General features: G+C 41.5%; 3 protein-coding genes across 5 annotated transcripts; all 3 read left to right on the forward strand.

Moving 5' to 3' along the window:
• Window positions 1-54: 54 nt before the first annotated feature.
• On the forward strand, window positions 55-11,921 carry dyrk1ab (dual-specificity tyrosine-(Y)-phosphorylation regulated kinase 1A, b). Of its 3 annotated transcripts, XM_084351737.1 has the most exons (12): window positions 55-851; window positions 2,724-2,793; window positions 4,434-4,630; window positions 4,941-5,033; window positions 5,178-5,366; window positions 5,614-5,761; window positions 5,867-6,153; window positions 6,317-6,463; window positions 6,824-6,964; window positions 7,110-7,413; window positions 7,724-7,848; window positions 8,277-11,921. In XM_084351737.1, the coding sequence occupies exons 2-12, from the start codon at window positions 2,781-2,783 to the stop codon at window positions 8,862-8,864; spliced, it is 2,232 nt and encodes a 743-aa protein (XP_084207863.1). In that variant the 5' UTR covers window positions 55-851; window positions 2,724-2,780; the 3' UTR covers window positions 8,865-11,921. The 3 variants fall into 3 exon arrangements, with proteins under 3 accessions (XP_084207863.1, XP_084207864.1, XP_084207865.1); XM_084351738.1 differs by lacking the exon at window positions 2,724-2,793; XM_084351739.1 differs by lacking the exons at window positions 55-851; window positions 2,724-2,793 and adding an exon at window positions 878-1,718.
• Window positions 11,922-13,169: 1,248 nt separating this feature from the next.
• On the forward strand, window positions 13,170-18,244 carry thap12b (THAP domain containing 12b). Its single transcript, XM_084352027.1, has 5 exons — window positions 13,170-13,503; window positions 14,473-14,593; window positions 14,685-14,792; window positions 14,888-14,924; window positions 15,042-18,244. Exons 1-5 carry the CDS (start codon window positions 13,415-13,417, stop codon window positions 16,922-16,924), a joined length of 2,238 nt encoding a protein of 745 aa, XP_084208153.1. The 5' UTR covers window positions 13,170-13,414; the 3' UTR covers window positions 16,925-18,244.
• Window positions 18,245-18,776: 532 nt separating this feature from the next.
• On the forward strand, window positions 18,777-27,510 carry map6b (microtubule-associated protein 6b). Its single transcript, XM_084352028.1, has 3 exons — window positions 18,777-20,052; window positions 22,046-22,259; window positions 25,723-27,510. The coding sequence occupies exons 1-3, from the start codon at window positions 19,322-19,324 to the stop codon at window positions 25,930-25,932; spliced, it is 1,155 nt and encodes a 384-aa protein (XP_084208154.1). The 5' UTR covers window positions 18,777-19,321; the 3' UTR covers window positions 25,933-27,510.

Below are 27,510 nucleotides of genomic sequence, written 5' to 3' on the forward strand. Positions count from 1 at the left end.
TTGCCATGGCAACAAGCTAGAGCATCGCCATTTTGTCAGGAGGGTTTTTTTCCCAGCTCAGTCTTTTCAAATGTTCTCCCTTCCCGCCGGAATAATGCTGTCAGTGGATATATATTTGCCGTTTTTGGATATCGAAATGCGTCTAGTGGATCGGATTAAGAAGATCAAGAGGCCGACGTTTTAACATAGTTGAAATAATTAGGCGGCGCCGCACTAACTCAGTTGTCCGTGTCTCTGGTCCACCGGGCCGGTTCACTGCGCAGGTTTGGACCGCGCGCCATTTTGTGAAAATTGACACAAAATTCCTAACCAAAATTATCAGAGGACACGGTTTCTGTTTCATGTTTAAAATACTCTGGATTTAACTCTACTGTCGTATTTATCGAAGTGGCCGTCGCTAAATTTGCAAAGACAACGTTAAATCAGAATTTGGCATAACGTTTATTTAGCGGTAGCTAGAATTGTTAGCTTGAGGCTAGCCAAAGAAGCTACAGCTAGCCAGGGCAGGTAGCTAATGTTAGCTGCGTTCATTTTGTCAACTAGCTAGCCAGTTCGCTAAGGTTAGCTAGTAAGTTATGCGTGCTAGTTAACGTTAGCATGCTAGTCATCAGCTGATAGTAACGTTAGTCAAAGTTGCTTCGATCGCCGATGTTGTTCATCAAAGATTGGGAGATGAAACGCGTATTAAATCTGGATGGCGAATAATTTTAGAGTTTGCCGATCAGAGGACGGGGATTGGATTTAACGTTAACATTACTCGCTAACCGTGCAGGGAGGGGAGAATCTCAAGCTGGATAAGTTTCCTCATCATACAGGTTATTGGACTTTAAATGAAGATCGTGCCATCAGAGGTGAGCAAATGTAAAATGTTATCTTTCACATTAGGCTTCGTTGGCTTAACATTTCACGTTAACGTTTTCACAGATGTATATTATATGTAACGCGAATGGTTAACAATGATGGACGCGACAGTGAAGTTGAGAATGGTAGCTTATGGTATGGCGGCTAGCTAACATTTTGTGGCGGTGCCGACTCCGCTGAAGCCAGCGTTAACATTTGCTTTCAGTCAGTAGGTCAACGGACTAAATTTAACGTTAGACGGGAACAGTTTTCCATGTTGTTGTGAGCTAGAGGGTGCAACGGATTGTGTGGGCTTGGACGGAGAGTCATGCTGGCACGGTGTTAACGTTACGGCTAGCGTTAACCCTGCCATATTAGACACTGTCATTGTATGATTTAAGCAAATGTTGCCGTGCTAGCTAAGAGCCCCGTTTGATTTACTGTCAATGCAATGTCCAACTGTATTTAGATTAAAGGTGTAGTTGGGCTTTTAGACTTATACAGCACGGAAGCTCACCTTGCTAACCTGGCTAACGCCTGATAGCTAATTCGGCTAACCTGGCTAATGGTTAACGTTGACTTGTTGACGAACCAGCTGAATGGGCCCCACAACCCGCTGGCTGAACACAGCGTCACTAGCTAACGTTAACGTTGGATTGGTGAGAGATATGCTTGCTTGTCCCGCAGTTTTCAGGGTAACGTTAACGACGACAACGTTAGCTAGTTAGACTGCTAACGGTAACGTGAGCCCGAATCCGTTTGCCATTTATACGAGGATTTGGAGGCATACACGGACGATATGTAGCAAAGAGAGGACGCAAATTAACACTGAATATGCTTTCTAAATCCCAACCATGACGAGATCTACCCCATCATCTGTAAGTACAGAGCCACTCGGGCACCGTCTTTATCCACGGACGTAAGGCTTTTAATTGTTTTGGATGGGTTACATTTGATTCAGCTTCGGAATGGATCTAATCAGTTGGGCGTGAGAAGATGACACACAGGGTTGTTACAGAGGTCTTTAGCTATCACTTATGATATGATACGGCTACTAATAGCAAGCTAGCTGTCGTTATATTTACACCTAAATAGGCCCGTTGATGCCGTGATGAGTCGAGCCAGGGAAAGGAACTGTTCATATGTCAGTACTGAAAATGAAGAATAATCAAACGTTTAGGAGAGTAAAGAGCTACAAGTGCGCTTGAAAAATGGCCTTGTGGTCAAATAGAGCTTGATTTTCCACAGTAAGGTTAGTGATTTTTTTTTTTAAAACGTCAAATTCACCCTATAGTTATGTAGGTATGATATCAGGTATTGTTTGTATAAATGGGCTCAAACCAAACTTTTTCAGGTCTTTGTCTATTTGCATAATCTTACAGTAATTTTAGTTGAGCTAGTTGGGCACCCTATTTTAAAATAAAGTATATTTCAGGTCTTAAAATCCACTATAATTTAAAGGTATTTGGGCTATGGACGTGCTAAGAGGAGATCCTGGGCTATTAAGTCCACAACAATATTAATCCTGATTTGTTTTGTTAAGTGTGATGTAGTCTGGGCCTCTCTGAGTGAACAGTTTATCTTTTTACAGTTTCACAAGAGCTTCAGCTATTTTGAGTGAAAAAAATAAAATAAAATCCTTTCCTGTGCATTAATTGCTTTTAATTGTTGACCAACAAGGAAATTGCCTTCTTTAGGTTTTGCTTTATTTTTAAATAAATCCCCCAAAGTTGATGAATTTACCCAAAGCAGACTTTTTAAAGTTTTGGGGTGTCCTCTCTTCTTAGGGGTCTCTGTCCCCCCTTCCTAACAAAACTTAAACCACAAAGTTAAATCCCCACCAAAGATGCACAATGATAATGATCTGTTTTTATTCTTTGTAGTGGGTTGTGGTTTGCTGCTGGACTCTCCTCCCAGGATGATATGAAATTGTACAGGAGATGATGCATCCAGGTTAGCTGCTATATATTAAGTCTTAACCCTTTGGTGGGAAGTGGTGCACCTAAAATCTTCTTCTCTTTCACTTCTTTTACTCTTTTGAATTTAACATCCAGACTCTCAAGTTTAACACATCCTGAAGTGGGTAAAAGTAAAATGCAAAATAAATTTAAAAAATATAATAATCAATAAAGGATTTACATTTTTATTTAATGCAGAGTCTGTTCTACTTTATGACAGAGCTCAAAGTGATTAAAAAATGTTTGACATAAATATTTTTTAGGTCTTAGCTGAACAAGCAGGAAAATATACACTAGTCATCATGACAAATCAGTCTTTGTAAGTGCTTTAAATTTAATGTGAATAAAAAGATTTAATTTAAAATTATTGGGGTAGATGTAAAAATGTATTTTACTTCAACAGTAAAAACAAAGTTTTATTAAAAAAAAGATTTTTATGATAAAAACATTTTTATATATATATATATATATATATATATATATATATATATATATATATATATATATATATATGCACACACAGACACAAAATAAAATATATCTTAGTTTCTTAAAATACAGTCTTTGCCTGTGCTCTATCATCTTACAGTTCCTCTTATTTCTGTCAGTGGATGTGTATTTTTTCCTTTTCCAAAGCTGGGTCAGCTTTCTAATGCTCTCAGATGGAGTGCAGGTTTTGGGCTGTGCAGCTATTTTGCTGTCAGGCTCTTGTGTTGAAAGCAGCGTCTAAGTGTGCCAAAGTTCAATTTTATTTCTTGTTTATTTCTTGTTTTCTCATTGGAAAATGGGAGCAGCTCTGCCCTGGCAACAAAAGTAGGCTATTTGCATACTGCGTTGTGATTGGTCTGTGCATTGATGGGCTTGCCAAATCACGCTGTATCTCTGTGGTGATAGGCTATGCTAATTAGGTGCTGTTGCTGGGATTCTGAATAGTGGTTACTGTGTAGCACTGGTGAATTGTGTTGTCTGGTGAGAGATGCTGATAGCTGAACATGCTATTTGATAATTTTTTGATTCCTTCTGGCTTAAAATGAAGGATGATTCACTGTATAGTGTGGAGATGCTTTCTTTTCACCCCTTTTCACTGTTAAAGCTGCTGTTTTGCTCCTTTTTCTTCACAAAGGTTGATATATTACTGTTACATTTTATTTTGTGGTTATCCTTTGATGCATTTTTATGACTTTACATGTTTAAGAAAAGACACTATGTATTAACCTGACATTTATTTTAACAATGAATTAATCCTTTTTATTGTTCTCAACATTTTATGCTCATTTTTGTCTGTGTTAAAGCGTGAGCTTGATCATTTCAACGTACATGTAAATATAACAGATGCATAATTTGAATTTTGCATATATTCTGATTTCTCTAAGGTAAATTTAGACATTTTTATATTAAAGAAATGCTCACTGTTTACATAAAGCAACAAATAATACCTTTTTATATTAGATCTGTACAATAAGAAGCAAATATCTTTACCCATTTTATTGTAGGGCCAAAAATCTCTTGTACTAAAGAGGATACACAGCTGTTCTACATTAAGAGTGTTACCCTTTTTCCTCCTTTGTGTGTTTTCTTACATGTAATGTTGAATTAAGGTAATATGCAACTCATAGCAGTATTCATTCCTTCCAGGAGGAGAGACTTCAGCATGCAAACCTTCGTCCGTCCGGCTTGCGCCCTCTTTTTCTTTACACACTGCTGGTCTTCAGATGGCTGCTCCAATGCCCCATACGCACCAGCAGTACAGTGACCGCCACCAGCCAAGCACTGACCAATCTGTTACGGTCTTACCGTACAGCGACCAGACACCACAGCTCACTGCCAATCAGGTACACTAACCCTACCCTACCCCAGCTCATGCATTTCTTTTAGTCTGAATGTGTAATGTTACATGAATTGCACTACTTAATGTGATATGAAAGTCTACTTCCCTTTTTTGCTGCTGTCACCAGGCAGAGTAGCTGCTTGTCAAATGCTCTCTCAGTGCAGCCAGTGCAACATTTTCTGTATTATTGAATATAATAAATGGCCTATAATATTAATCATTAGGAGTTTAGATTAGCTCCTGTTACATACAAAAGTACTGTGCATATTGTTTGTTTATTAAATGTTGTGATTTTCCCTTTTGATACTATACAGAGGCACATGCCCCAGTGCTTTCGTGACCCAACTTCAGCTCCCCTGAGGAAGCTCTCCATTGACCTTATCAAAACATACAAACACATCAATGAGGTTAGTTTTGTTTTTCAGTAGATGCATTTATGTATATCATCTGTTTGTTACACTGAAAATAATCTTAAAACTTTGAACATTTATAAGTAATATAACATTTCTTCATGTGTGATCATGTGAATTGTTTCATTGTTAATTTTTTAGGTGTATTATGCAAAAAAGAAGCGACGGCACCAACAGGGTCAGGGTGAAGACTCCAGTCACAAAAAAGAGAGGAAAGTCTTTAATGATGGCTATGACGATGATAACTATGACTACATCGTCAAGAATGGGGAGAAGTGGATGGACCGCTATGAGATTGATTCCTTGATAGGAAAAGGATCGTTTGGACAGGTGCTTAATTATACACTACATAAACACACACACACTTTGAATACATGTGACAGAGAAAATTGTCTTACATTTGAAGAAACAAATAGTTTAATTTCATTTTGTATAAATAACTGCAGCATATTTCATACACCTATTTGAAGATTTCTCATGTGCAGTTAACATTTGAAGTGTTCATGTTTATTATTAAAGAAACAACTCTGATTTTACTTTTAGGGACATTAAAATATGCTCTTGTTTGCATCTCTAGGTTGTGAAAGCATATGACCGTGCTGAGCAGGAATGGGTTGCCATTAAGATCATCAAGAACAAGAAAGCTTTCCTCAATCAAGCCCAGATTGAAGTGCGCCTCCTAGAGCTCATGAACAAACATGATACCGAGATGAAATACTACATCGGTAAATTCACTCTTGAAATTTGCCTCTGATCTGACAAGACATGAAAGATAAATTAAAAGGCTTTTCCTGCGTTTACTAACATCAGGACTATTTGTTTTTCCACAGTTCACCTAAAGCGTCACTTCATGTTTCGGAACCACCTCTGCCTCGTGTTTGAGATGCTTTCATATAACCTGTATGACCTACTCCGAAATACCAACTTCCGCGGCGTCTCACTCAACCTAACCCGGAAGTTTGCCCAGCAGCTATGCACGGCGCTGCTCTTCCTGGCCACGCCTGAGCTCAGCATCATCCACTGTGACCTGAAGCCTGAGAACATCCTCCTCTGTAACCCCAAGAGGAGTGCCATCAAAATAGTGGACTTTGGCAGCTCATGCCAACTGGGACAAAGGGTATCTAGCTTTCAGTTTTTCCTTATCAGCAATAAAATGAATGTATGCAAGAATGTCCCTGAGAAGCTGATAGTTGTTGCTTCTAAACATTAAGTGGAATGAATAGATCATTCATAGTTTACAGGCGTACCGGAGTCTGACTGACCATGCTTTCTTTTTGTAGATATACCAGTATATCCAGAGTCGCTTCTACCGTTCCCCAGAGGTGCTGCTGGGAATGCCCTATGACCTGGCCATCGATATGTGGTCCCTGGGTTGCATCTTGGTAGAGATGCACACTGGAGAACCTCTCTTCAGCGGAGCCAACGAGGTATAAGGAACTCAAATATTACTCTGATTTGTTCCGTGTTGTGTTTTGTAACATGACTTGAATGGCATTGAAAGTTACTTTTCACCTGATGTCACCTTACAGATAATGTCACGTACACCTCAAAGATTGAGAAGTAGAGTTCATAAACCTAAACATATCATTCAACACTCAGTTGTCAAGCCTTGAAATTGTTGCCTTCCAGTAGTTGGCCACATGCCTGAGCTGAAACGTTTTGACAGTTAAGTCATCTCAGGATAACATTCGATGACATTTAGCTCATATGTATTGGGTGTGCTGTATGTTAAGTTGCAGACGCACAATTAAATGATTCAGTAACTTGATTGATTACTTTTCCTCCAGGTGGACCAGATGAACAAAATAGTCGAGGTTCTTGGTATCCCGCCTAATCACATAATGGACCTAGCCCCAAAAGCCAGGAAGTTCTTTGAGAAGCTTTCGGATGGTACATGGAGTGTTAAGAAGACCAAAGATGGCAAAAGGGTGAGTTTTTTTGTTTTTGCTGCGATTTGACTCGGACTTAAATTTGTGTTCTCTTTATTGTCAAAACCAAGCCTGATTGTGTTAAGATATAAACGAGTCACAGCAGAGCAAATCTCTTAATCTTTGTGCGCTCTGCCTTAAACAGTATAAGCCTCCAGCCTCGCGGAAGCTCCACTCCATCCTGGGTGTGGAGACAGGGGGTCCAGGTGGCCGGCGGGCGGGGGAGTCTGGCCATGCTGTTGCTGACTACTTGAAGTTCAAGGACCTGATCCTGCGGATGTTGGACTATGACCCTAAGAGCCGCATCCAGCCCTACTATGCCCTGCAGCACAGCTTCTTCAAGAAGACTGCGGACGAGGGGACCAATACAAGCAGCAGCGTGTCTACAAGCCCCGCATTAGAGCAGTCCCAGTCTTCAGGAACCACCTCCAGCACCTCCTCTAGTTCAGGTAACTGTCAGTTGAAAACTCTGAGATGTTCATTTTATGTCCTTCATTTGTCAGTTGTTGTGTTCTAAGGCAACATGAGAAATGTGTCATATCACTTCCCTACAATCTATTTGATAGGGGCTGTTGATGTTGTGGAACTTCAGTACTGATGACTAAAACTTTTAAAGATGAATAAAATCCATTTCAACGTGAACCCTTCAGACAATGCTAACGTGATTTAATTAATGTTATTTAATCGTTTTGTAGCATTTCATATATTTTGTGTGAAGTTGTTGAAGTTGCACTGGTGACATTTTCGTTCTACCCCTAGGAGGATCATCTGGGACAAGTACCAGTGGCAGAGCAAGATCAGACCCTACCCATCACCACTTGCACAGTGGAGGACACTTCGGCACGGCCCTGCCTGCCATGGATGGTGACAGCCTCTGCCCACAGGTCAGTAAGTCACCAGGAAGGATCTGAAGTGGAGTTCTTGTGGTGGTTTTAAACAGATTGGTCAAAATGTGTCTAATAAATGAATCCTTTTAAAAATATATTGTATTTTTTTCTCCTAAATTGCTTGATTGACTGTTGATGGTCTGATCCGATAACAGACGACCGGATTAACATCAAATTCAAATACTGTGGTCTTTAAATCCAATTTTATCAAACCTGTGCTTCCTAAATTGAGAATTACGTCAACTTTTATACCTTATTTCACTGAGCAGACTAAAAACTAGTGTTTTAAAATGTCAAATGCTAAAGAACAGAAAACCTCTGTATGATCTTGCAGATTATAACATAACACAAATTTAGAACTGCAAAAGTTTGCGTCCCTCTTCCACAACTGACCCTTTGCTTTGTTATTTGCTTGACATCAACAGGCAAGACAGCCTTACCCACCCCCGCTGGTGTGGGGAGGTGGCGTTGGACCAGAGTCAGTCACTGGAGAGACCCACCCAGTCCAGGAGACCACCTTCCATGTTCCCCCTCAGCACCCTAAGGCCCTGCATCCCCACTCACATACTCATCACCACCACGGGCAGATGATGGCTACGCGGCCACGCCCACGCCACTACACCTCCCCGACACACAGCTCCTCGACACAGGACTCCATGGAGGTGGTTCATGGCCATCTGTCCATGACCTCCCTGTCTTCCTCTGCCTCCTCTTCCTCTACATCGTCCTCTTCCACTGGGAACCATGGCAACCAGGCCTACCAGCTCCGCCATTTGCCTGCCGGAGCCCTTGACTTTGGTCAGAATGGTGGGCTGAGCATGGGGCTAGGTGCCTTCTCGAACCCACGGCAGGAGACTGGCATGGCAGCGCACCCTGCATTCTCCATGGGCACGAACACAGGGCCTGCCCACTACCTAGCGGAAGGCCACCTGGGCATGAGGCAGGGCATGGACCGGGAGGAGTCTCCAATGACTGGAGTGTGTGTGCAGCAGAGTTCTATGGCCAGCTCGTGACTGCACTGACATTTGGCTGTGTGTTCCCCCTGTGCGTCATTTTTAAGGTGGTGTTTTTTACTACAAGGTGTGTTGAGAACAAAAGCTGCTCACGTCAGAAGGGAGATATCACTGAACCGCTACTACAGAGAAAAACCTTTGTTAAAAAGTATATATGTAATTTTCATCAGTTTTTCTTTTGCAATCATTAGGCACAAAATAATACTGCGGAATAACCATAGTGAGATTGAGACATCCATCTTACCATTTCACCAGTTTCATGTAACCACCAAGTAATCACCATATGGTATTATGTGGCAAAATCTTCTAAGGAGCATTTCAGAGCGAAGTTTGAAGCTGTTTTGCAGGTAGCTGTTGGTGATGAAATGCTTGGCGTCCTCTTTCGGTTCAAACCGTGGACTGCCTGACATTACTGTTCCACTGGTTCTTAATTATTTTGCCCTTTTTAAGTGAAATTTCTCGTAAAAAGCTGCTTGTAAATCCTGTAGCTTGACAATGAGGGGAAGTGTTTGCGGTGATATTTCTTGTTGTTGGTCGGTATTGTGTAACTCTTGTCAAAGGGGAGCACATAGCAGTGGAGTCCCTATAGCGTGTGCTGGCCGGGTGGAGAGGAGACCCTGCAGGTGGATACTGACACCAACCGGGTCAAAGGAGAGGGAAGCACCACCCCTCAGGCCTAGAGGCCCTGTAGTCCTGCAAGCTGCAACCGGGCCCGGCACAGATGAGAGCAGCGATGGGCACGGGAGACGAAAGGATCCAGCCCAGTGAAAGGAAGACAGTCAGTGGCTGGTTCTAGATAACCCTTTGGCCTTATGACTCATGGACTTGGAATGGGATGGAGCTGGACATTATCATTTGAATTAAGATGGCTTTTCTCTATTTTTCTCTCTAGACAGCCCTTAATTCTTTAAGGAAATTAAAACAACTTAGAAAAGGTAAATAAGAATGGTAATTTGAGGCCTTTCTCGACAAAGATTTCTTCTTCAGCAGGGCCCCACATAACAGGGTCTTATTGTACACAACAACCTCCTAAACATTACTTCCTTGAAAATCTTATTCACTGGTTAAGGATTTTGCAGTGGAAAGAACTATCTATTCCAGAGTCTACCCTTTTATGTTTTGTTATTTTTCCCTTTTGCATGTAGTTCCTCATCAGAACCACCTGCACAAGTCTCTCCATCCAAAACATGGAAACTGAAGAAAAAAATGAGTTAAGTGACTGCCTTTTTTCTCCTCAAATTATGCTGTGAATTTTACAAGAATTTATTTTCCCTTTGGATATGTTTTTATACCAAAGCAGTTGTTTTATAGCATATAGGTGTCTGTAACCAATAATGTAGCAGTTCACCACTTTGACGCAAAGTTTATCAAGATCTTATTTTAACGTCAATACAAACAGCTGCAATATATTACTTTAGCAAAACTGGAGACCGTTGTTGAGACCGTTGGCTATTGTGTATTCTGGCCAGATTTGTTTGCAACGTTTTACCAAAACTGTTTCCATATTAATTGGTAGATTATTTTGGGAGTCTTTTAAAACTTTGGTATGTTAGAGAATTTGGTAGTTACTCTGCAGGCTCCGGAGTAGCAAGATAGAAGCTGATGGTTTAAAAAAAAAAGGAGACTAATGCGTTCTATTTCTGTGTCGTCGTTTTTCTTTTGCCCCCATCATACTATTTCAAAGGGTTTTGCTGCCTTTCATACATCATTTGGTCAACTTGGCTAGTTTCTGCCGTGAAGCAAGACTTTATGTCATTGTCTTGGCAGGGTAAGGATAATTGTGGCAAATCAGTTTGTGTTGAATGGTATTTTTCTGATTTGGTAGGGCAGATCCCCCATGATTGTTGTCCTATTCAAAGGGAAAGGGTGTCCGTCAGCCCACAGTCACATGCTTTGCCTAAGCAGACATGCATGTCCTCAAAACATTACAGTCAATAACCAGATTTTTTTTTTATATCAGGGATTTTGAAGTGCTTTCTTTCTTCTGTTGCTCATTTTACCAGCTTTGAAATTAGACAGAAAAAACCCTGCCCACAGCCACCTTTCAAAATTAAGGGCAGGCCACAGGTCATGCTGTTGCCATTTTAAAGGAGAAACCATCATAAAGAGATCATGCTTGGTATTTCCACAAACACAAATGTAAAGCTACCTATATTGAGATTGGGGTTTTATCTGGATGTCAAGGTTAATTGCAAATTTGCAATCATTTTTCATACCCCGCAGAATTTGAGACATTTAGAAATTGCCAGTGGTTTTATTGCTGGCACTCATACTGGTACTAAACATTCCAAAAATAAAGACTGAAAAATAAAAAAAATTGACTGCAGTGACTCGTAAGTGTGCGCCTATTTCAGATCATGCTGATTGACCTCTTATTTAGAGCAGTTGTCATGAAATGCAGCCCCTTTTTAATAGTTGAAATAGAATTTATGTATATATTTATATTTTTTTAATAAAGGAAGTATAGAACTCACTACCTTGCTCCTGCTGGTATGTTGATTATGTTTGTCAATTTGGTGACCATTCAGTGGGCAGGAACTCCTGTTTTCTTAGTGGCAAAACCTTGCCTTTTGGCAAAGGTACTTGACTACATCAGGACAACACTATGAGGTAGGGTTTGAATCAAACAGGGAAAGCTAGATCTTCAAACCTTAATAATTTTCACAGGGTATATTGTAAGTGCATGTACATCACAAACCTTACTTTTTGGTTATATGAGAAGCACATGGTTGAAAAAAAGGTTCCATCTTTCATAAGCCTGTTGAGTTTGTGGGTTATACACAAACACGTATACTTGTTGACATATCTGAACACCCAACAGAAGTTGAAATCCTCTTATTTAATTTGGATTTATCCTTTTCATTTTTGATTTCACATTTTTTCACTTTTTTTGTACATGCAACATGCACTATAGAATTGAACAGCATGGGGGAAAGGATAAGTCCATGTATCCACAGATTGTAAGATCTAGTCAAGACTTTGCTGTGTTTATGACAATGCCCTTTGTATTATATTAAGACAGTCTTATGTATGATATATAAAAAGAAGTTAATTGAATTGCTCTGTGTGTCTTTATTGTGCTCTGACAAACTGTCTACATTAACTACTTTACAAGAAGTGTTCACTTTTCACCCCTGGCAACATAATCATACATAATCCCCATAAAGGCATGATCACGCTGTGCTTTTGCTACACTCAACATCGCCATGACTACATGAATGGACACAACAGAGAAAAGGATGGAAAGACATGTCCTGGGATAGAACTTTATAAAATGAGAGGCTCTCCAAGTAAGCGGTCTGGCTCGTTGGTCTAGGGGTATGATTCTCGCTTCGGGTGCGAGAGGTCCCGGGTTCAAATCCCGGACGAGCCCTATACCTTTTACGAACGATGAGAAAGCTGTAAAATGCTGACTGACAGTGACTCATAAATGGTTTAACTGTAAATGTGGTATTAGACGCAATTTCAAATGATATGATATTAATGTTTTTCCCTTTCAGTGCCTTTATTTTATGCCTCTGTAATGGTGTCCATAAGGTTTTCAGATATTGGTTCGTGTCATGTCGAGTGCTTTGGCCAAAGATGAGGTCTGTAACTTTGTGTGATGTTTCCGGTACTATACCGGATGAAACATCAGCAAAACTGAGGGCTCGTCCGGGATTTGAACCCGGGACCTCTCGCACCCTAAGCGAGAATCATACCCCTAGACCAACGAGCCAGATGACTACCGAGGCTCCTTAGCTGCTTTTAGTAACTGGACTACAAAGACTTACGTTATTGTTCTATTGTGTTTTCCTGCATTTATTAATCTTGAAAATGGGAGTTTGCACCGACAGCATTTACTGGAATTCACACATTCATGGTTAGGTAGCTACTGACCGGAGGGGACCAGCGAGACGAACGGATGATGGTACATAACGTTAGCTAGCGTTGCCGATTATTATTTTTCCAGAGTAGCTAGCCACCTGCTTTTTCTACATACAGTCAGTTAAATGGCTTCATCAAAGATGTTTAATCGCATGATAGCGAGTGTACATCACCCAGTGAAGTAAATACAATGACAATCTACCTGGTCGCCCTGCCCTTGTTTCTCGCTAGCTAGCCTAGCTCCGTTCATGTAGTGAGTTCACCAACCAGTAGGTGGCAGCAGTGCAGAAGAAGAGGAAGAGACGACGAAGAAGAAGAAGAAGAAGAAGAAGAAAAATGGCTGTCTTGTAATTGGTCGATGTATTAGATCGTGTCGCACGAACAACCAATAGTTACCCCTCAGAGTTTAGGTTCGTCCAATCAGGTGCCGTGTGGGCGGGACATCGTCCTGCACAACGAGCAACTCCAAATACAACCGATTTGAATGTGTCGTCTATCAAGTCGGCGCTGTTTGATAGTTGTTGACGGAAAACGCCTATCGGACACAATTTCAGGTCATACAACTTGTCTGTCTGTGTTTAAAAACAGCCTCTGCGTCCACGCAAGCTCATTAGCGAAAGCGATAAAGTCGGCAGATGGTAATAGTCAGTAAAGTTAGCTAAGCTAACTACCTAGCCAGAAGCATGCCGAATTTTTGCGCGGCCCCAAACTGTACACGGAAGAGCACTCAGTCAGATTTGGCTTTTTTTCGGTTTCCACGGGACCCAGAGAGGTAAGGCATCGTTGACATACTTCACGTGACTACTGTTTAACTAGTCTGACTTTTGTACTGAAATCATACGTTTACATGTTGAGTGTATTTCGTTTCCCAATACCAATGTACACACACATTGAAGAAAATGACTATTTCTTAGTAATTTAGCAGTAAATGTAAATGCCAAGTCACATAAGTATATTTAGACTTGAGTGTTTATGTTGCATATCAGAGTTAAAGGTGCACTATGTAGTTGTAGGGAAAATATTTTAATCAGAAGAGAAAGATCTTCATTGACTGATTAGAAAATACTTTTCATGGCTGAATAAGCAAACTGACCTTAAAGGACGACACAATTTCATATATTTTACTTTGTTTACATGTGGCAGACCCTGCCACCTTTCTAGCTTCAAACAGTGTTCTGGGGACCTTATTTTCCTCTGAGAACAGCTTGTTTACTCAGCTATGGGAAAAAAATATATTTCTGATTTTCTTGTATTTTTACCTTATTGATATTGTAAATATTTAAACTCTGAGTTTGAATTTCTTCTCCAAAACTACATACTGCCCCTTTAAGTTATCTTACTGTGTGGCAAAATGAGTTTAGGTTTATTTGATGGGAAACTAAGACCCTTGAGTAGGCTTCAACATGCAAGCTACATCTTGTTAATAGGCACTTATCACTTTAATCTAATGTAGTCTCAGCAATGCACACTACAGACTGAAACACAATGACCATTTTCATATTTTAATATTCAACATAAAGCATGAAAAATATGTTCTAAACAATGTATTACTTAGCTGGTGCAAGAACTTTTTCCCACAACAATGTGAGATTTGTCTCCATAGCTGTGATTAGCTCTTTGATATCTTGACTCGTCACTTGACCTGTATAAACATGATGGTTGAAGTTTATACAGATACAGCTACTGCGTCAGCACATTACTGCTTTTCAGATGTCAAATAACGCTGCTGGTTCCTTTCTAGATGCAGAATCTGGGTAGAGAACTGCCGCAGAGCAGATCTAGAGGCAAAAACAGCAGACCAGTTGAACAAGCACTACAGATTATGTGCCAAACACTTTGACCCAGCTATGGTGTGCAAAACCGTGAGTATTCCACACGATTCTGGTCAACAGCCTATCAGCATGTTTTCACTTATTTCCCAAAAATGGCTTAATTGAAATTCTTGTTTTTCAGAGTCCCTATAGGACCGTACTGAAGGATACAGCCATTCCAACTATATTTGACCTGACAAGCCATCTGAAAAATCCTCATACAAGACATCGCAAGAGGATTAAAGAACTGGTGAGAACAATGTTCATTAGCTAATTGATCAATTGCACCTTATAAGCATAATAGTTTGACAAACTGTTGTCTGATTATCTTTTTTTAAATCTCAGACTGAAGAAGACTTAAAGAAGATCAAAGAAAGGAGATGTAAGTAAATAGAACATTTCATTTGTGGTCATAAATGTAAGATATTTTCATGTTAATTTCATTCAGTATCATTTAACTTAAAATGATTGCACTTTCTTTCTTGATTTTCTCCCTCAGTGGCATCCTCTATTGAACAGCTTAACTGCAAAAAGGACGCAGCAGCTGAGGACAGCACAAGCACCAATGACGATGAACCTCAACTGTCCACAGAGGAGAGGGCGTTTCGTGAATACCTAAGGTCCTTGTTCGAGGTTTTGGTCATGTTAGGAAAACAGAGCATCCCATTCGTGGCTGAAAAAACGTCTGAAGCTCAGCGCATGTCCAACAACTTCCAAGCCCTTCTGGATTATCGCATGAATGCCGGAGATGAAGCCTTGAAGAAGCGGTTTGAGGCGACAGCTGTGAACACAGAATACTGCTCTGCCACCCAGCAGAGCCAGCTCCTGGACATCTGTGAGAACACAGTGAGGGAGGAGATCCTGATGGAGGTGAGAGAGAGTCGCTTCTTCTCCTTAGTGACGGGTGACCTCGTTGAATTCGCCAGTGACAAACACCTGCCGCTATTTTTACGCTTCGTGAATCAGCAGAACACCCTTCGAGAGGAGTTTTTGGACTTTTTGCTGTTTGATGGTGACGAGTCTGCACTGGTGGAGAGGCTGGAGGCCCAGCTGACCGACCGTTGGGGGCTCAGCATGGAGGACTGTCGTGGTCAGGCCCACAAGGCCACCGGTACTACCACCACCAAGATGAAAGCTGTGGCAGTACTACTGATGGAGAAGTATCCCCTGGCATTGCACATGTCTTGCTCTCACATGGCGCTGAACACCCACCTGGCCAACAATCTGCCTTTTCCCAATGTCCAGGTCGTCATGGAGACTCTGAGAAGGATTGGTGCTTTCTTCAGAACCCCGTTCACTCAGGATGAGCTGGAGAAAGCTATCTCTGCTCACTACCAGAAAAATGAAGAGAAAGGAAGTGCTCTGAAACAGGCCTGCAGCACGGGATGGACAGAGCAGCACAATGTCTTTGACGTGCTGCTCGATATGTTGCCGCCCCTGCTGCTGTGCATGGACAACATTCGGGAGAACACTGATGGGAAATTTGCTGAAGCCACCACAGCGGTTGCATATGCAATCGCAGAAACTCTCGCTGACTTTGAGATCATTGTCACCGTCGTCATCTTAAAGAACGTTCTCGTATTCACCAGAGCCTTCGGGAGGAATCTCCAAGGGGAAACACTTGATGTGTTTTTTGCTGCCAACAGTCTAACGGCTGTCCTGCACTCACTCAACGAGGTCAATGACAACATAGATGTCTACCATGAGTTCTGGTACGAGGAGGCTGTGAACGTGGCCAACGTGATGGAGATTCCAGTGACCATTCCGAGGCTGTTTCTTCGGAAACAGCGCGCAGCCGATGTGGGCGAAATCCAAGCAGAGGCGTACTTTAAGGAGTATGTGACGGTCCCTGTAATTCATGGCGTCATGCAGGAGGTGGAGGACATGTTCTCCGAGTCCAACCTCAAAGCTCTCAAGTGCCTGTCGCTGGTCCCAGCCGTCATGGGCCAAATGAAGTTCAACACCACCGAGGAGAACTACGCCGACGTTTACCGCAACGACCTCCCCAGCCCAGACACGCTTGCCGCGGAGCTTCACTGCTGGAGGATCAAGTGGAAGCACCGAGGCAAAGAGGTGCGTCTGCCCACCACCATCCACGAAACCCTTCAGCTGCCGGACGTCAAGTTCTTCCCTAACGTGAACTCCTTCCTCAAGGTGCTCTCCACCCTGCCAGTGCTGAAGTTAGAGGAGAACAAAAGTGAAACAGCGAGTGAGCGACTGCAGGCTTATCTGGACGGCACGCCCACTAAGCTGTGGAACAAAAGCCTCGCCATGCTCAACATTAACACTCATGTGAAACACGACTTGGACGTCATGGTGGACAAATACTGCAGACTGTATCCAGAGGATGATCCTGAAGCTGAGGAAGATACGATGAAATGATCTGACACTGACACTAAGCTTTGCTGATCTGGAACAAAATGAATGAAAGAGATATGTCAGTCATTAGCACATCCGCCTTTAGTCACTCATTTATGTGTTCGACACCTGGATATAAGGACTAATCATTTTGATGCTGATGTAAAGAAAGTAATGGATGTCATTTGTATTCACTCCCTGAGGTTGTATGTCGTAAGAAAACAATTTTGTATTTAAGCTAGGGCTGCATGACATTGGAAAAAAACTGACATTGCAATGGTTTGGTTCTCTGTGATACATATTGCGATATCGAAAAATACGTACATTTTCACCAGATAATGTGAATAGCTCTATTTGTAAAACATTATAGCTAAAAAATAATGGCTGCATGATTTGGTTAAAAAAAAATCCATTTCTATTGTTTTAACAGATATTGCATTACGATTCACGTTGAGTGGGACTGATCCTATTTTGCATCGCAGAATCATAATAATGAGACATTTATTTGGCTCTGTATCAAACCAACATGTCTGCTCACATCTGGAGAACAAGATTTATAGATGAGGACATCTCTGCAGCACCACAGTAATTCTAACTTTATCCAAAAATGGCAGCTTCTTGCGATTTTGGATATTGCACTGTCAGTTAGTTTGCGATTAATTATGCAGCCCTGAAATACAAAATATTTCTAGAAGATTGGGGTCTTTTATCCAAACGACCAATGTAGGCCCAGTTTTTTGTATAAATTGATCAGGAATAGTGTTTGTTGGCTCGCTGTCGCATATCGCTCACAAGCAACAAACTCCCATTTATCCAATAACCCTTAAATCAGACTAAATGTCCTGTTGATTAGTCATGCAAAATGAGAACTGTGTGAGTTTTGCTTTTGTATCAGACAGCGAGAGTTGCAGCATGACGCGTTTGAGTCACATTGCCTTGCTTGGCACTGCGATGTCGATGCTGAAGCTAAACATTGTGCAGCCCTGATTTAAAAGCATCCAGCTCAACCTCGCATTGTAAATAAGTGAGAGAAGGAAGGAAAACATTAAGACGGATACTCAATACCTCATGGGGACTCAGTAAAAATTGCTACACCACAAAACGTCAGAAATGTAAAGAAGTGTTGAGAGCATAATCTGTAAATATAACGGTCTGAGTCTTTGTCATTCTGTTTTCTGATTAAATGAGCCTCCTCTGTAATGACGCTGTGATCCGAGGGAAAGCATTTTGTAGACTTTTATATTCCTTCATAATATTTTTCTGTTTAATTTAGTTGCCTCTGATTTTCCTGCGCACATTAACTGCCATAAACGGCTCATTTACCGTCATCTTATATTTTAAACGTGAAGGCAAAGTCACTGTTGGATCTCGATTCCTCTCCGCTGACTGTGAGGCAGGAGCAGCACAAGAGGGAGCAGTTACACCAACATCAGCAGCACCCCTGAATTCATGCTCACTGGGAAGCCATGTTTGTTTTTGTTTTTTTTAAATAAGTAAAAAGCTTGAACTGCTAGTGCACTTCTTCTTTCTAGATGAAAATACCATCCTGATGTGTAGCGTGTTTGCCTCATGTCCTGTTATATTGTGGTCGTTATTTATGCCAAGATTGTTCTTTTCTTTCTTGTCAGTGTTTATTATCAGATTTTACACACACCTTCAAAATCTGTTTACAGTTTGGTGTAATAAAGCCTTTGTTTGTACAGCAAAATTATGCTATTTGCCCTTTTTTTCAGTTTCATGCAGGCTGTAGGATCCATCTAGTTACCACCTTAAAATGAAAATTGCATTGGAAACATTTAACTGTACAAAAGGAACGAGTAAACCTGAGAACGAAGGAGAAGTCAAACTTTATTTCATGTGTTTTCTGCAACAACCTCGGCCATTTCCTCCTCATGCAACAACAATAGGCTGCTGCTCCATCCTCTGTGGTGTGAACCTGATGTCCTCTTGTCGTGGCAGCGCAGGGGTTAACCGTGTCTCCTCCCTCCTCTGCTGGCCAGACGATGACGAGCTCAGGTGATAGTTCACCGTGCGCACTCACGGTGCAGACCCCGGGCATCTCCCAGCATCACACAAATGTGGGTGGGGTCGCTTTGATGCGCAACCAGACAGCAATGTGCGCTCCACAGCGGATGCCAAAAGTCCGCGTAAACTTCCAGTGAGAACAAATAGCCTGCAGGAGGAGAAAGAGGGGGAGGCGTGGGGGCTCTACTTCCTTGTAGTCTCACAGGCTAAAAGATTGGTGAGATATTACATAAAGCTAGAAGGAGGAATAACCCTGACTGGACAGAAACCCAGAGGGTACAGGGTGAGGAGCCTTCTCAAGTCTTCGAGTCGTGAGTAGGACGTTTATTAGCACGTTTACTTAGTCTTTCTGTGCACCTTCCTTCCTTCCTCTCAGCATCCTGCTACCCTGCCATCATGGCATGGCCGTGCATTACGCGTGCTTGCTGCATCAACCGCTTCTGGACCGAGCTGGACAAAGCGGACATCGCGGTGCCTTTGGTTTTCACCAAATACTCGGATGTGGCCGACGTGCAGCATCTCCCGCATCACCCGCAGCCCAGACAGAAGAGGGCCGGCGCCATTGCCATAGAAACCCAGCCGCATCCCGGCGAGCAGGAGGCAGGGAAGGCACCGCCCGCGACGGGTGCCGCAGCGGGCAAAGATGGCTCTGCTGCGTCCGTCATGCGCCAAGACTTTAAGGCGTGGAGAGTGCGCCCCGAGCCCAGCTGCAAGCCCAGGAACGAGTACCAGCGCTCGGCGGCCCCGTTCAACAACGAAACTCAGTATCAGAAGGACTACAAGCCCTGGCCTATACCGAAGAAGCACGACCACCCCTGGATCCCCAAACCTAGCCCCACCGGCGGGCCGGAGCGCAGCGCGGGCGGCGGCAAGCTGGAGCACGCTGCCGCCGAGGCCGAGACCGGCGTGGAGAAGAGCGAGATCGAGGAGAAGATGCAGGAGAAGGAGACCAAGGATGTGCCGAAGAAGAGCGTGAAGAGGGAAAAGTCAGCGGAGAGGAAAGCGGGTGAGAAGACGGAGGCGCAGATGGGCGCAGATGCGAGCGCCGAGCAGAGGAAAGGCAGAGCAGCTGCAGACGCGCTGAACAGACAGATAAAGGAGGTGATGTCGACTTCCAGCAGCTACAGGTAAGAGAGGGACAGATCCTGGAGCATCAGGGGGGAGAGACATGTATTGTTCATTTATTCTAACATCACTGGAATAAAACTTCTGTGACTTTTTACTCCTATCAGTGCAGCATTCAAGTGCCCTCTGTTACACAACATTTAAACTAACAAATAGCCTCTATATGCCAGCCTGTTCTGTCCGGTGATACAATTTAGAGAACATCAGAGGATATTTGGTATCTCTGGTTACAATCTCCAGTGATTTCCCAAGCAAACTGATAAAGGTTGCATTATTGATTTTGTGCTTTATCCTCCCTAAGAGTACTACCAAATCAATGCAGTAGGCCATGAATGAGAACAGCCAGTAAAAGGGTCTCAGTGTAATCATGTGTCTTAGCGTGCGTGTTTCTCTGCACAGGCTTCCTCCGAATTGGATTAAGGATGCATAATGCATGCAAGTTAACAAGACTCACTGGCTCTGTCAGTCTGCCCCCAATGAAATATTGAAGTTAACATACCATGTACCAGTGCCCTAATTCTTCTCCATTTTTAATTTGTTAAAGATAAACTTATTACAGGACATGCACTTATCGTGTAACTTAATTTGTGAGCAATAAAACCAAACTTGTATGACATTTATGAGATTAATGATGATAAGAAGCAGTTTTACACAGGAAAAAACATGACCTTTATCTTTGAACAACAATCTCATATGTTTGATATAAAAACAGGCTTCCTTGTTACATTCAAGCAACCAAATAACTGTCAATACAAAACTATGTTCAACAAATAAGAAAGAAACAAAACAAAATTTAGTACACACTGCATTTCGATACTTAGTCATAAGAAAAATCTCTTAATGTTATTATGTTTTTTCACCAACAGAAGCTCATCTCTCCCACAGAAAACGCTGCTCATGAAACGCCCCGTCAGTAGTCCCGCCTTTAATTCTGTGACATTGTGACATCACACTACGTCACCATGTCACACATTTACATTTTTTTTTATAGTTTTAACACAGCTGCTCTTTTTTTTTTAGTGCTGCTGGGTCAGACATGTGTCAGCTGACCAATCAGAACAGACTGGGTAATCAGAAGGCGGGGCCTTAAAAAACTTCTAGTAGCAATCCAAAACAAAATTATGAACCTGAAAATGAGCATAATATGTTTAATTTAGTGTTTAGTTGGCTAATATTCTACTCTCTTGATAGTTTGCCAATACACAATTAAGTGTTACCCCCTTATTATCCATAATAAGTGAGTTTAAAAACCCTCCATGCTGCCATGTCAAAGCTCACAGGGCTTGGAAAGTAAGTTTAAAGTTCGAATTTTGACATCAGTGCTAAAAATAACATTTTGCCAGTATGGAGAAATTAATAGGCCAACAGGATCCTGTGATATAAATCAGGTACTCAGCAATAAACTGCCAGCTCTGCACAGTCTGGTGCTGAGCTACAGTCAACATGAGACATTATAAATGCCAGAGCTATATAAAAGTCTCTTAATGTCCATACATGTCCGGTCCAATTTAGTCCCTCCATGTTTGTAAGTGGACAACAGATTATATTAAACTGCACTCAGATCGCTGCTCATGTTGATGTGTATATGACATTTAACATGAGCACTGGCCAATAAGCCACCATAAGACATAACTAGCAAAACTTTTTGTCGACTTGAGATTTTCATTGCATGACTAAACTGGTTGGTGCATGATATGATATGTCAGATCATAATTGGGACTAAACTGTTACAAAACACACAATGTTCAACAGTTTCAGTAACTCTAAACCTTGTAGAGCTGAAACTATTAGTTGATTAATGAATTAGTTTGACCAGAAATTAATCAACTGTTTGATAATTGAGCAGGATGCTAACAAGCAAGTTGCTAACAACAAAATAACAGGCCAAAACCCAAAGATGTTCGGTAAATCGAGAAAAAGAATTGCCAGTTAATTGGTAATAAAAGTAATCATACCTTGCAGCTGTACAATGCCTTTCTGTTTGCTTTTTCCTAGGACTGAGTTCAAGGCATATAAGGATGTGAAACCAGTGAAGCCCATCAAAGCTCCATCTCAGTATAAACCCCCAGCGGAGGAGACCAGCCTGGAAACCAGTTACAGCGCCACATACAAGGGGGAGCAGGTGAAGGTTAACCCCACCGACAACAAGGTGGTGGAGCGCAGGAGGATACGCAGCCTGTACAGCGAGCCTGGCAAGGAACCTGCCAAGGTGAGAACTCAACACACAGATCGTATAATGTTAGTGCAGGTCTGTGAGCTACTGCTACCACCATGAGTTTCCTTTAAGTACAGTAAATTATAGCCATGTCTAAAACTTAATTAGCCCTGTTATAGCCAAGGTTTAGTACTTTGTGATTAACGCACTGTTTGTCAGTTTGACTTTGTTTTGAAATTGAGTTCTTACTCAGCAGAAGCGCTGCTGCATAAACCTTTTTTATTTCACATGCCATCCATTGTTGTGGCCTAATGGCAGGTGATTTGTTTCTCAGACTTATTGAACACACACAAAAATCCAGCTAAATATTTCAATTTTAAGATCAAAAATATCAAAAATACATTGTTATACTATTGCATCATACAGATAAATCAGTATGTAAAATGTTTAAATAGCCAGTCTGTGTACATTTTTACTAAACAAACAATAATAACCTGATTGCCCAAATAAATGTTGGTTGTGTACATTTCTGCAAATCACAGATATATTGAAATGTTACATTTCTTTATGTTCAAACTTCAAATTATGTTGTGACAAAGCTGAACTTAGGGTCTAGTCTTCTCGAATCGTGGTCTCTCGCTTGCCAGCCGTCTTGAACAATGGTCTCTCCCCTAGCTAAAATTATCCAGTGGTTCTGTGTTTACAGATTTTGAAATACTATCTCGAACAGTGGTCTCTCAACAAGCTAAAAATATCCAGTGGTTAAGAGCTTACAAATGTTGAAACACCGACTCAAACGGTGTCCTCTTGCCTAGCTAAAAATATCCAGGGGGTCTCCTGCTTACAAATGTTGAAACGCTGTCTCGAACAGTGGTCTCTTGCCCGTCAGCCGTCTCGAACAGCAGTCTCTCGCTTGGCAGCAGTCACTAACAATGGTCTCTCGCCTATCTAAAGATAACCAGTGGTTTCACGCTTATAAATGTTGAGAGGCCATTTTGAACAGTGGTCTCTTGCGTAGCTAAAGATTTCCAGTGGTTTCGTGCTTACAAATATTGAATGGTGATCTCTCGCTCGACAGAGGTCTGGAACAGTGGTCTCTCCTAGCGAAATATATCCAGTCGTTCAAACTGAATGCAAATGTTGACACTCAGTCTTGAACAGTGGACTCTCGCAGCTGTTTTGAGCAGTGATGTCTTGCCTAGATAAAAATATCCAGTGGTCTCTCGCCAGGCAAGTATCCGTTACTGTGGTTTGCAGAAAAGTACAATGCCAACATTATTCTGACGACTTTATGACGTGCAAATTTTACATACCAATATATGGAATATTGCATCATTTTGAATTGTTACATTTATATCCAAACTTTGGATCATCATATTAAAGTAGTCCTTTATTTGAATATATTTTTAACATAGATTGGTGTGTGCATGTTATCAACAGCTCAGACAGGAAATTGGTTAATATTGTGTCTATAGTAGTGTGTTCATATGGCCACTCCCTCTCTCATTCTTGTAGGACGTCTCAGAGACTGAGAGCAGCTCTGTTCTTAATCTGCTGTAGTCAGGTGTGTTCTCTGTTTCTTCTAGAAGGCATGGAGGCTGACCTCAAAATGATCAGACGCAAACGTGCATACTGTACACACACATACACACACAGTATGCGCCTTGGCCAGTACGCGCCACAGTCACATGTATCACCCAGCTGCCAGATGCAATCCTGCAAAAAGTATCTGCCACATCTTCACTGTTTGCCCACCTCTCAGCCTGCACCACCCACCACTCTTTATGCAGCTTAGTGGTTTTAAAAAACTGACTGTGCATATTCTGTGGGTTTATGCAAGAGGGTGGATTCATTAATAAATGGAAGAAACAAAGAATCTGAGATGATATCACCAAGAATCAAAACTAAAGAGAAGGATTCATTGCATCAGTGAAAGCCAAGAAGATAAACCTTCTTCACATTTGATTGGTTTACATTTAAACAGATCTGTGCTGTTTAGGGCTCTATTTTGGTGACGAGGCACGGTGCAAATTACACGAGGCAAAATCAAAATTCTTTACACGTCTGCAGACAATTGGCTCACCATCAATTTGACTGCATACAAGTGGGTGGAGAGACACAGAAGAGTATGTGCCAGTGGTAGCAGCAAGTGGTCTACAACACCTTTGGTATCAGGAATTGGTAACACTTGTTTGCAGATGATGTTATCCTTTCGGCTGTTGATGTCTGCTCACTGTTACCACAGTTTGCAGTTCAGTTGGATGCAGCTGTGAAGATTTAAATACATTCTTCAAATAAAATTAGTGCGGGTTGAATCTAATCTTATAGATTAGTCACGAACAACACAGTCCCCTTCTACAAATATTCCTCCTGATTTTAACTGGGCCAAATCACTTTGCACCACAGTCCTTTTACTCACAGAAATAGAGCCCTCCATGTTTACTGTCAGAAACAGCCTTTTTTCTAACAAACATTTGTCATCCTTAACAATATACATGTTTTTAAGGTTTATTTATTCAGCAAAAGTTGAGCATGTTTGCAACTTTTTTTTGCTGTGCACTAATTCATTTATACAACTTGAACATTTGGGGACTCGTCATGAAGTCTTTCATTGTTGTGCAGAAAGAGTCGGTAAAGGAATTTCAATCAGCAATCCTCCAGTCACACGTCTGCTTTTTAAACATATAGGTTTTGCCCCAATATTTATGGTTGAAAAACGTTTCATTCTTTAAAGAGTAAAACTAACATGTACTAATATAAACCATGTACTGTATGTTATGCGTTCTTTTAAAGTTGATTTTTATGGATAAATGCACGAACCACTGTTCTATAAAAGGAGAGGCACAAATACACCTTTTGTGCTGTATTTTGTTTTCTTTTCTCTTCATTGCACTAACCACATAAAGCAAATATCACCGAAATCTTATGGTGTCATTTGCCTGTCATTATATTAAGTAACAGGATAAAAAAAGGTACGTATTGCATGATAAAATAGGACTTTGACATGATTTAAAGTCTCCATGAATTAAGCAATCATCTAAAGGAATAGTTTGACACATTTTTGAAATGCGCTTATTTGCTTTTTTGCAGAGAGTTTGATGTTACGTTTGATACCTCTCCTACATGTTGTTAAATATGAAGTTAACGCCAGCAGCTGATTATCTTAAATATTAAACTTTCTGAAGTCTTGCTGTCATGGGAAGGCTCCAGGAAGTCACTGCTCCCAGTCAGGAAGTATTCCCACATAAAACACTTTTTTTTTTCCTTTAGAGGGGATGGGGCTAGCTGTTTCCCCCTGTAACCAGTCTTTATGCTAAGCTAAAAGGCTGCTGGCTGTAGCTTCATATTATACTGACAAACATGAAAGGGGCATCGATTTTATCATCATGCTCTCGGCAAAGAGCAGATATGTCCATTTCCCAGAATAATAAACTATTGCTTTAACGTCAGTCTAAGCTTGACTGACTATTTTTTGTTAACTCAATCTCAGTATCTTTTCACCACTCTTCTCTTCCAGGTGGATAAACCAGTGTCTCGCACTAAACCAAAAAAGACACCGACAACAACAACAGGGAAGATGGTGAAAAAAACAAAAGAGAAGCAGATTGCCAGTTCCCAGTCAGCCAAGAAGAAGCCGTCTTCGGGCGCCGCAGAACCCAAACCGGGCGGAGTCGTCACAAAGAAGAGCAAAGAGATCAGCAATAGACTGGCTGAAGCGAAGCACTAAAAGTAGTTCACGTCCACACCTTCGATCAAAGGCGACTTGACGAATTAGGCAAACTTCTTCCCTTTGGTTTCTTTTCCTGTTGTTTTTGCTGTCCTGTCATATATCGTTCACCTTTGAATGGGCACCAATGTTGAGCTTTTAGACTAATGCAAATAATTTCACTGTAAAATGCGCGCGTGTGTGTGTGTGCGAGTGTGTGTATGTAAATGTGCGAAAGTACAGTATGTGACTCCTTGTGTTTTGGTGCACTGAACCGCTTTATATTATTGAGCACATAATTTGCACATTATTTGTATGAGTTCTGTTTGGCATCGAGCTATAAAAAAAAGAGCCATCAGTACACATATGCGTGTATGAAAGGGCATTTTTACCTTCGTCTGAATGGATGACAACTCAGATCAATATTAAAATGATTGTAGAAAAAAACGTCGAGGGGATGCTTTTTCTCTGAGAGGTTTTGTGAAAGTACAAAATCTGTTTTACGGTTGCGTTTCCTAGTTACAGTGCCTCCGCTGTATGGTCCTGGTTTTCATTTCATTGTTCTGGATGATATCTGGTTTCATCAGTTTGGTTGCTAAGGAACCAAATGAACTGTAATATAATTGCTACGGCTTGCATGCAGGACCCCTGTTTTTGGTTGAGTAGCAACATTTTAGCAGACTATATTGCCACAGTCACATTTTAGCTTGTAAATTGAGCCATTATAAAGATAAATGTATAGGGGCAAGACCTTTTTCGAATATAATGCATGTGTAGAAATAGATTCTGGTCACACCGAAAAGTACATACAGTAACAAAAATCATAGTCTAGTGGCTGTTAAAGCTCTAAAATAAAACACACCAGCAATATGGTTTCACCCACAAACATATTTCTTAAAATCTAAATGAAGATCCTTTGATTTAACAGGAATACTGCAGTTTAACGATGACTCAGTACTTTGTGACATTGTGCTCCATCCTCTCCTCTGAGCTGTGACGCTGTAACGCTAAAACAAAAGATGCACATAGGCCTGTAAAAGGAGAACTGATTCTGATCTCTCCAGGTGTTGAAGGACAAGGAATGGGCCAGGACTTGTAGTTCAGCTCTTTAAAAATGCTGCTGTCTGAAAAATGCGCAAAATCACCTCTGTTCAATGTGAGTGTGACATGTTTTTACTAAAATGCCATCACACACCCTTCCCTCTCTGGTTGTTAACACACTCATGCACCGTGATGCCCTTAGCGCCAACATGGCTGCAGAGCGCGAGGGCCCGAGTCGAGCACTATACCCACCGTGAGTCTGCTTCCAGTTTTAGCTTCAGTGTGTGTATGTGTGAGTGTGAGAGCGACTTTTCCTTGTCTGACCTCTACAGCCTGCTGCCTGCTATAGCATCAAGTCTGACCCAACCACCAGACGTGCTGCTATGCACTCCGACACCCTGGTGCTATATCTCTCGTCTGGTTTGGACCGCGTGTGTGTTGTCAGACCAGAGTGAAACGATGATATGACAGTGTCATACCGCTGCAGAAATGTTGTGATATTGTGCTTGTATTCTCAGCTTGCTCTGAATGAACTCTGATTAAAATGATGATACAGAA

Source organism: Pagrus pagrus (assembly GCF_965226575.1).
Source record: "Pagrus pagrus genome assembly, chromosome: 4".
Lineage (NCBI taxonomy): Eukaryota > Metazoa > Chordata > Actinopteri > Spariformes > Sparidae > Pagrus > Pagrus pagrus.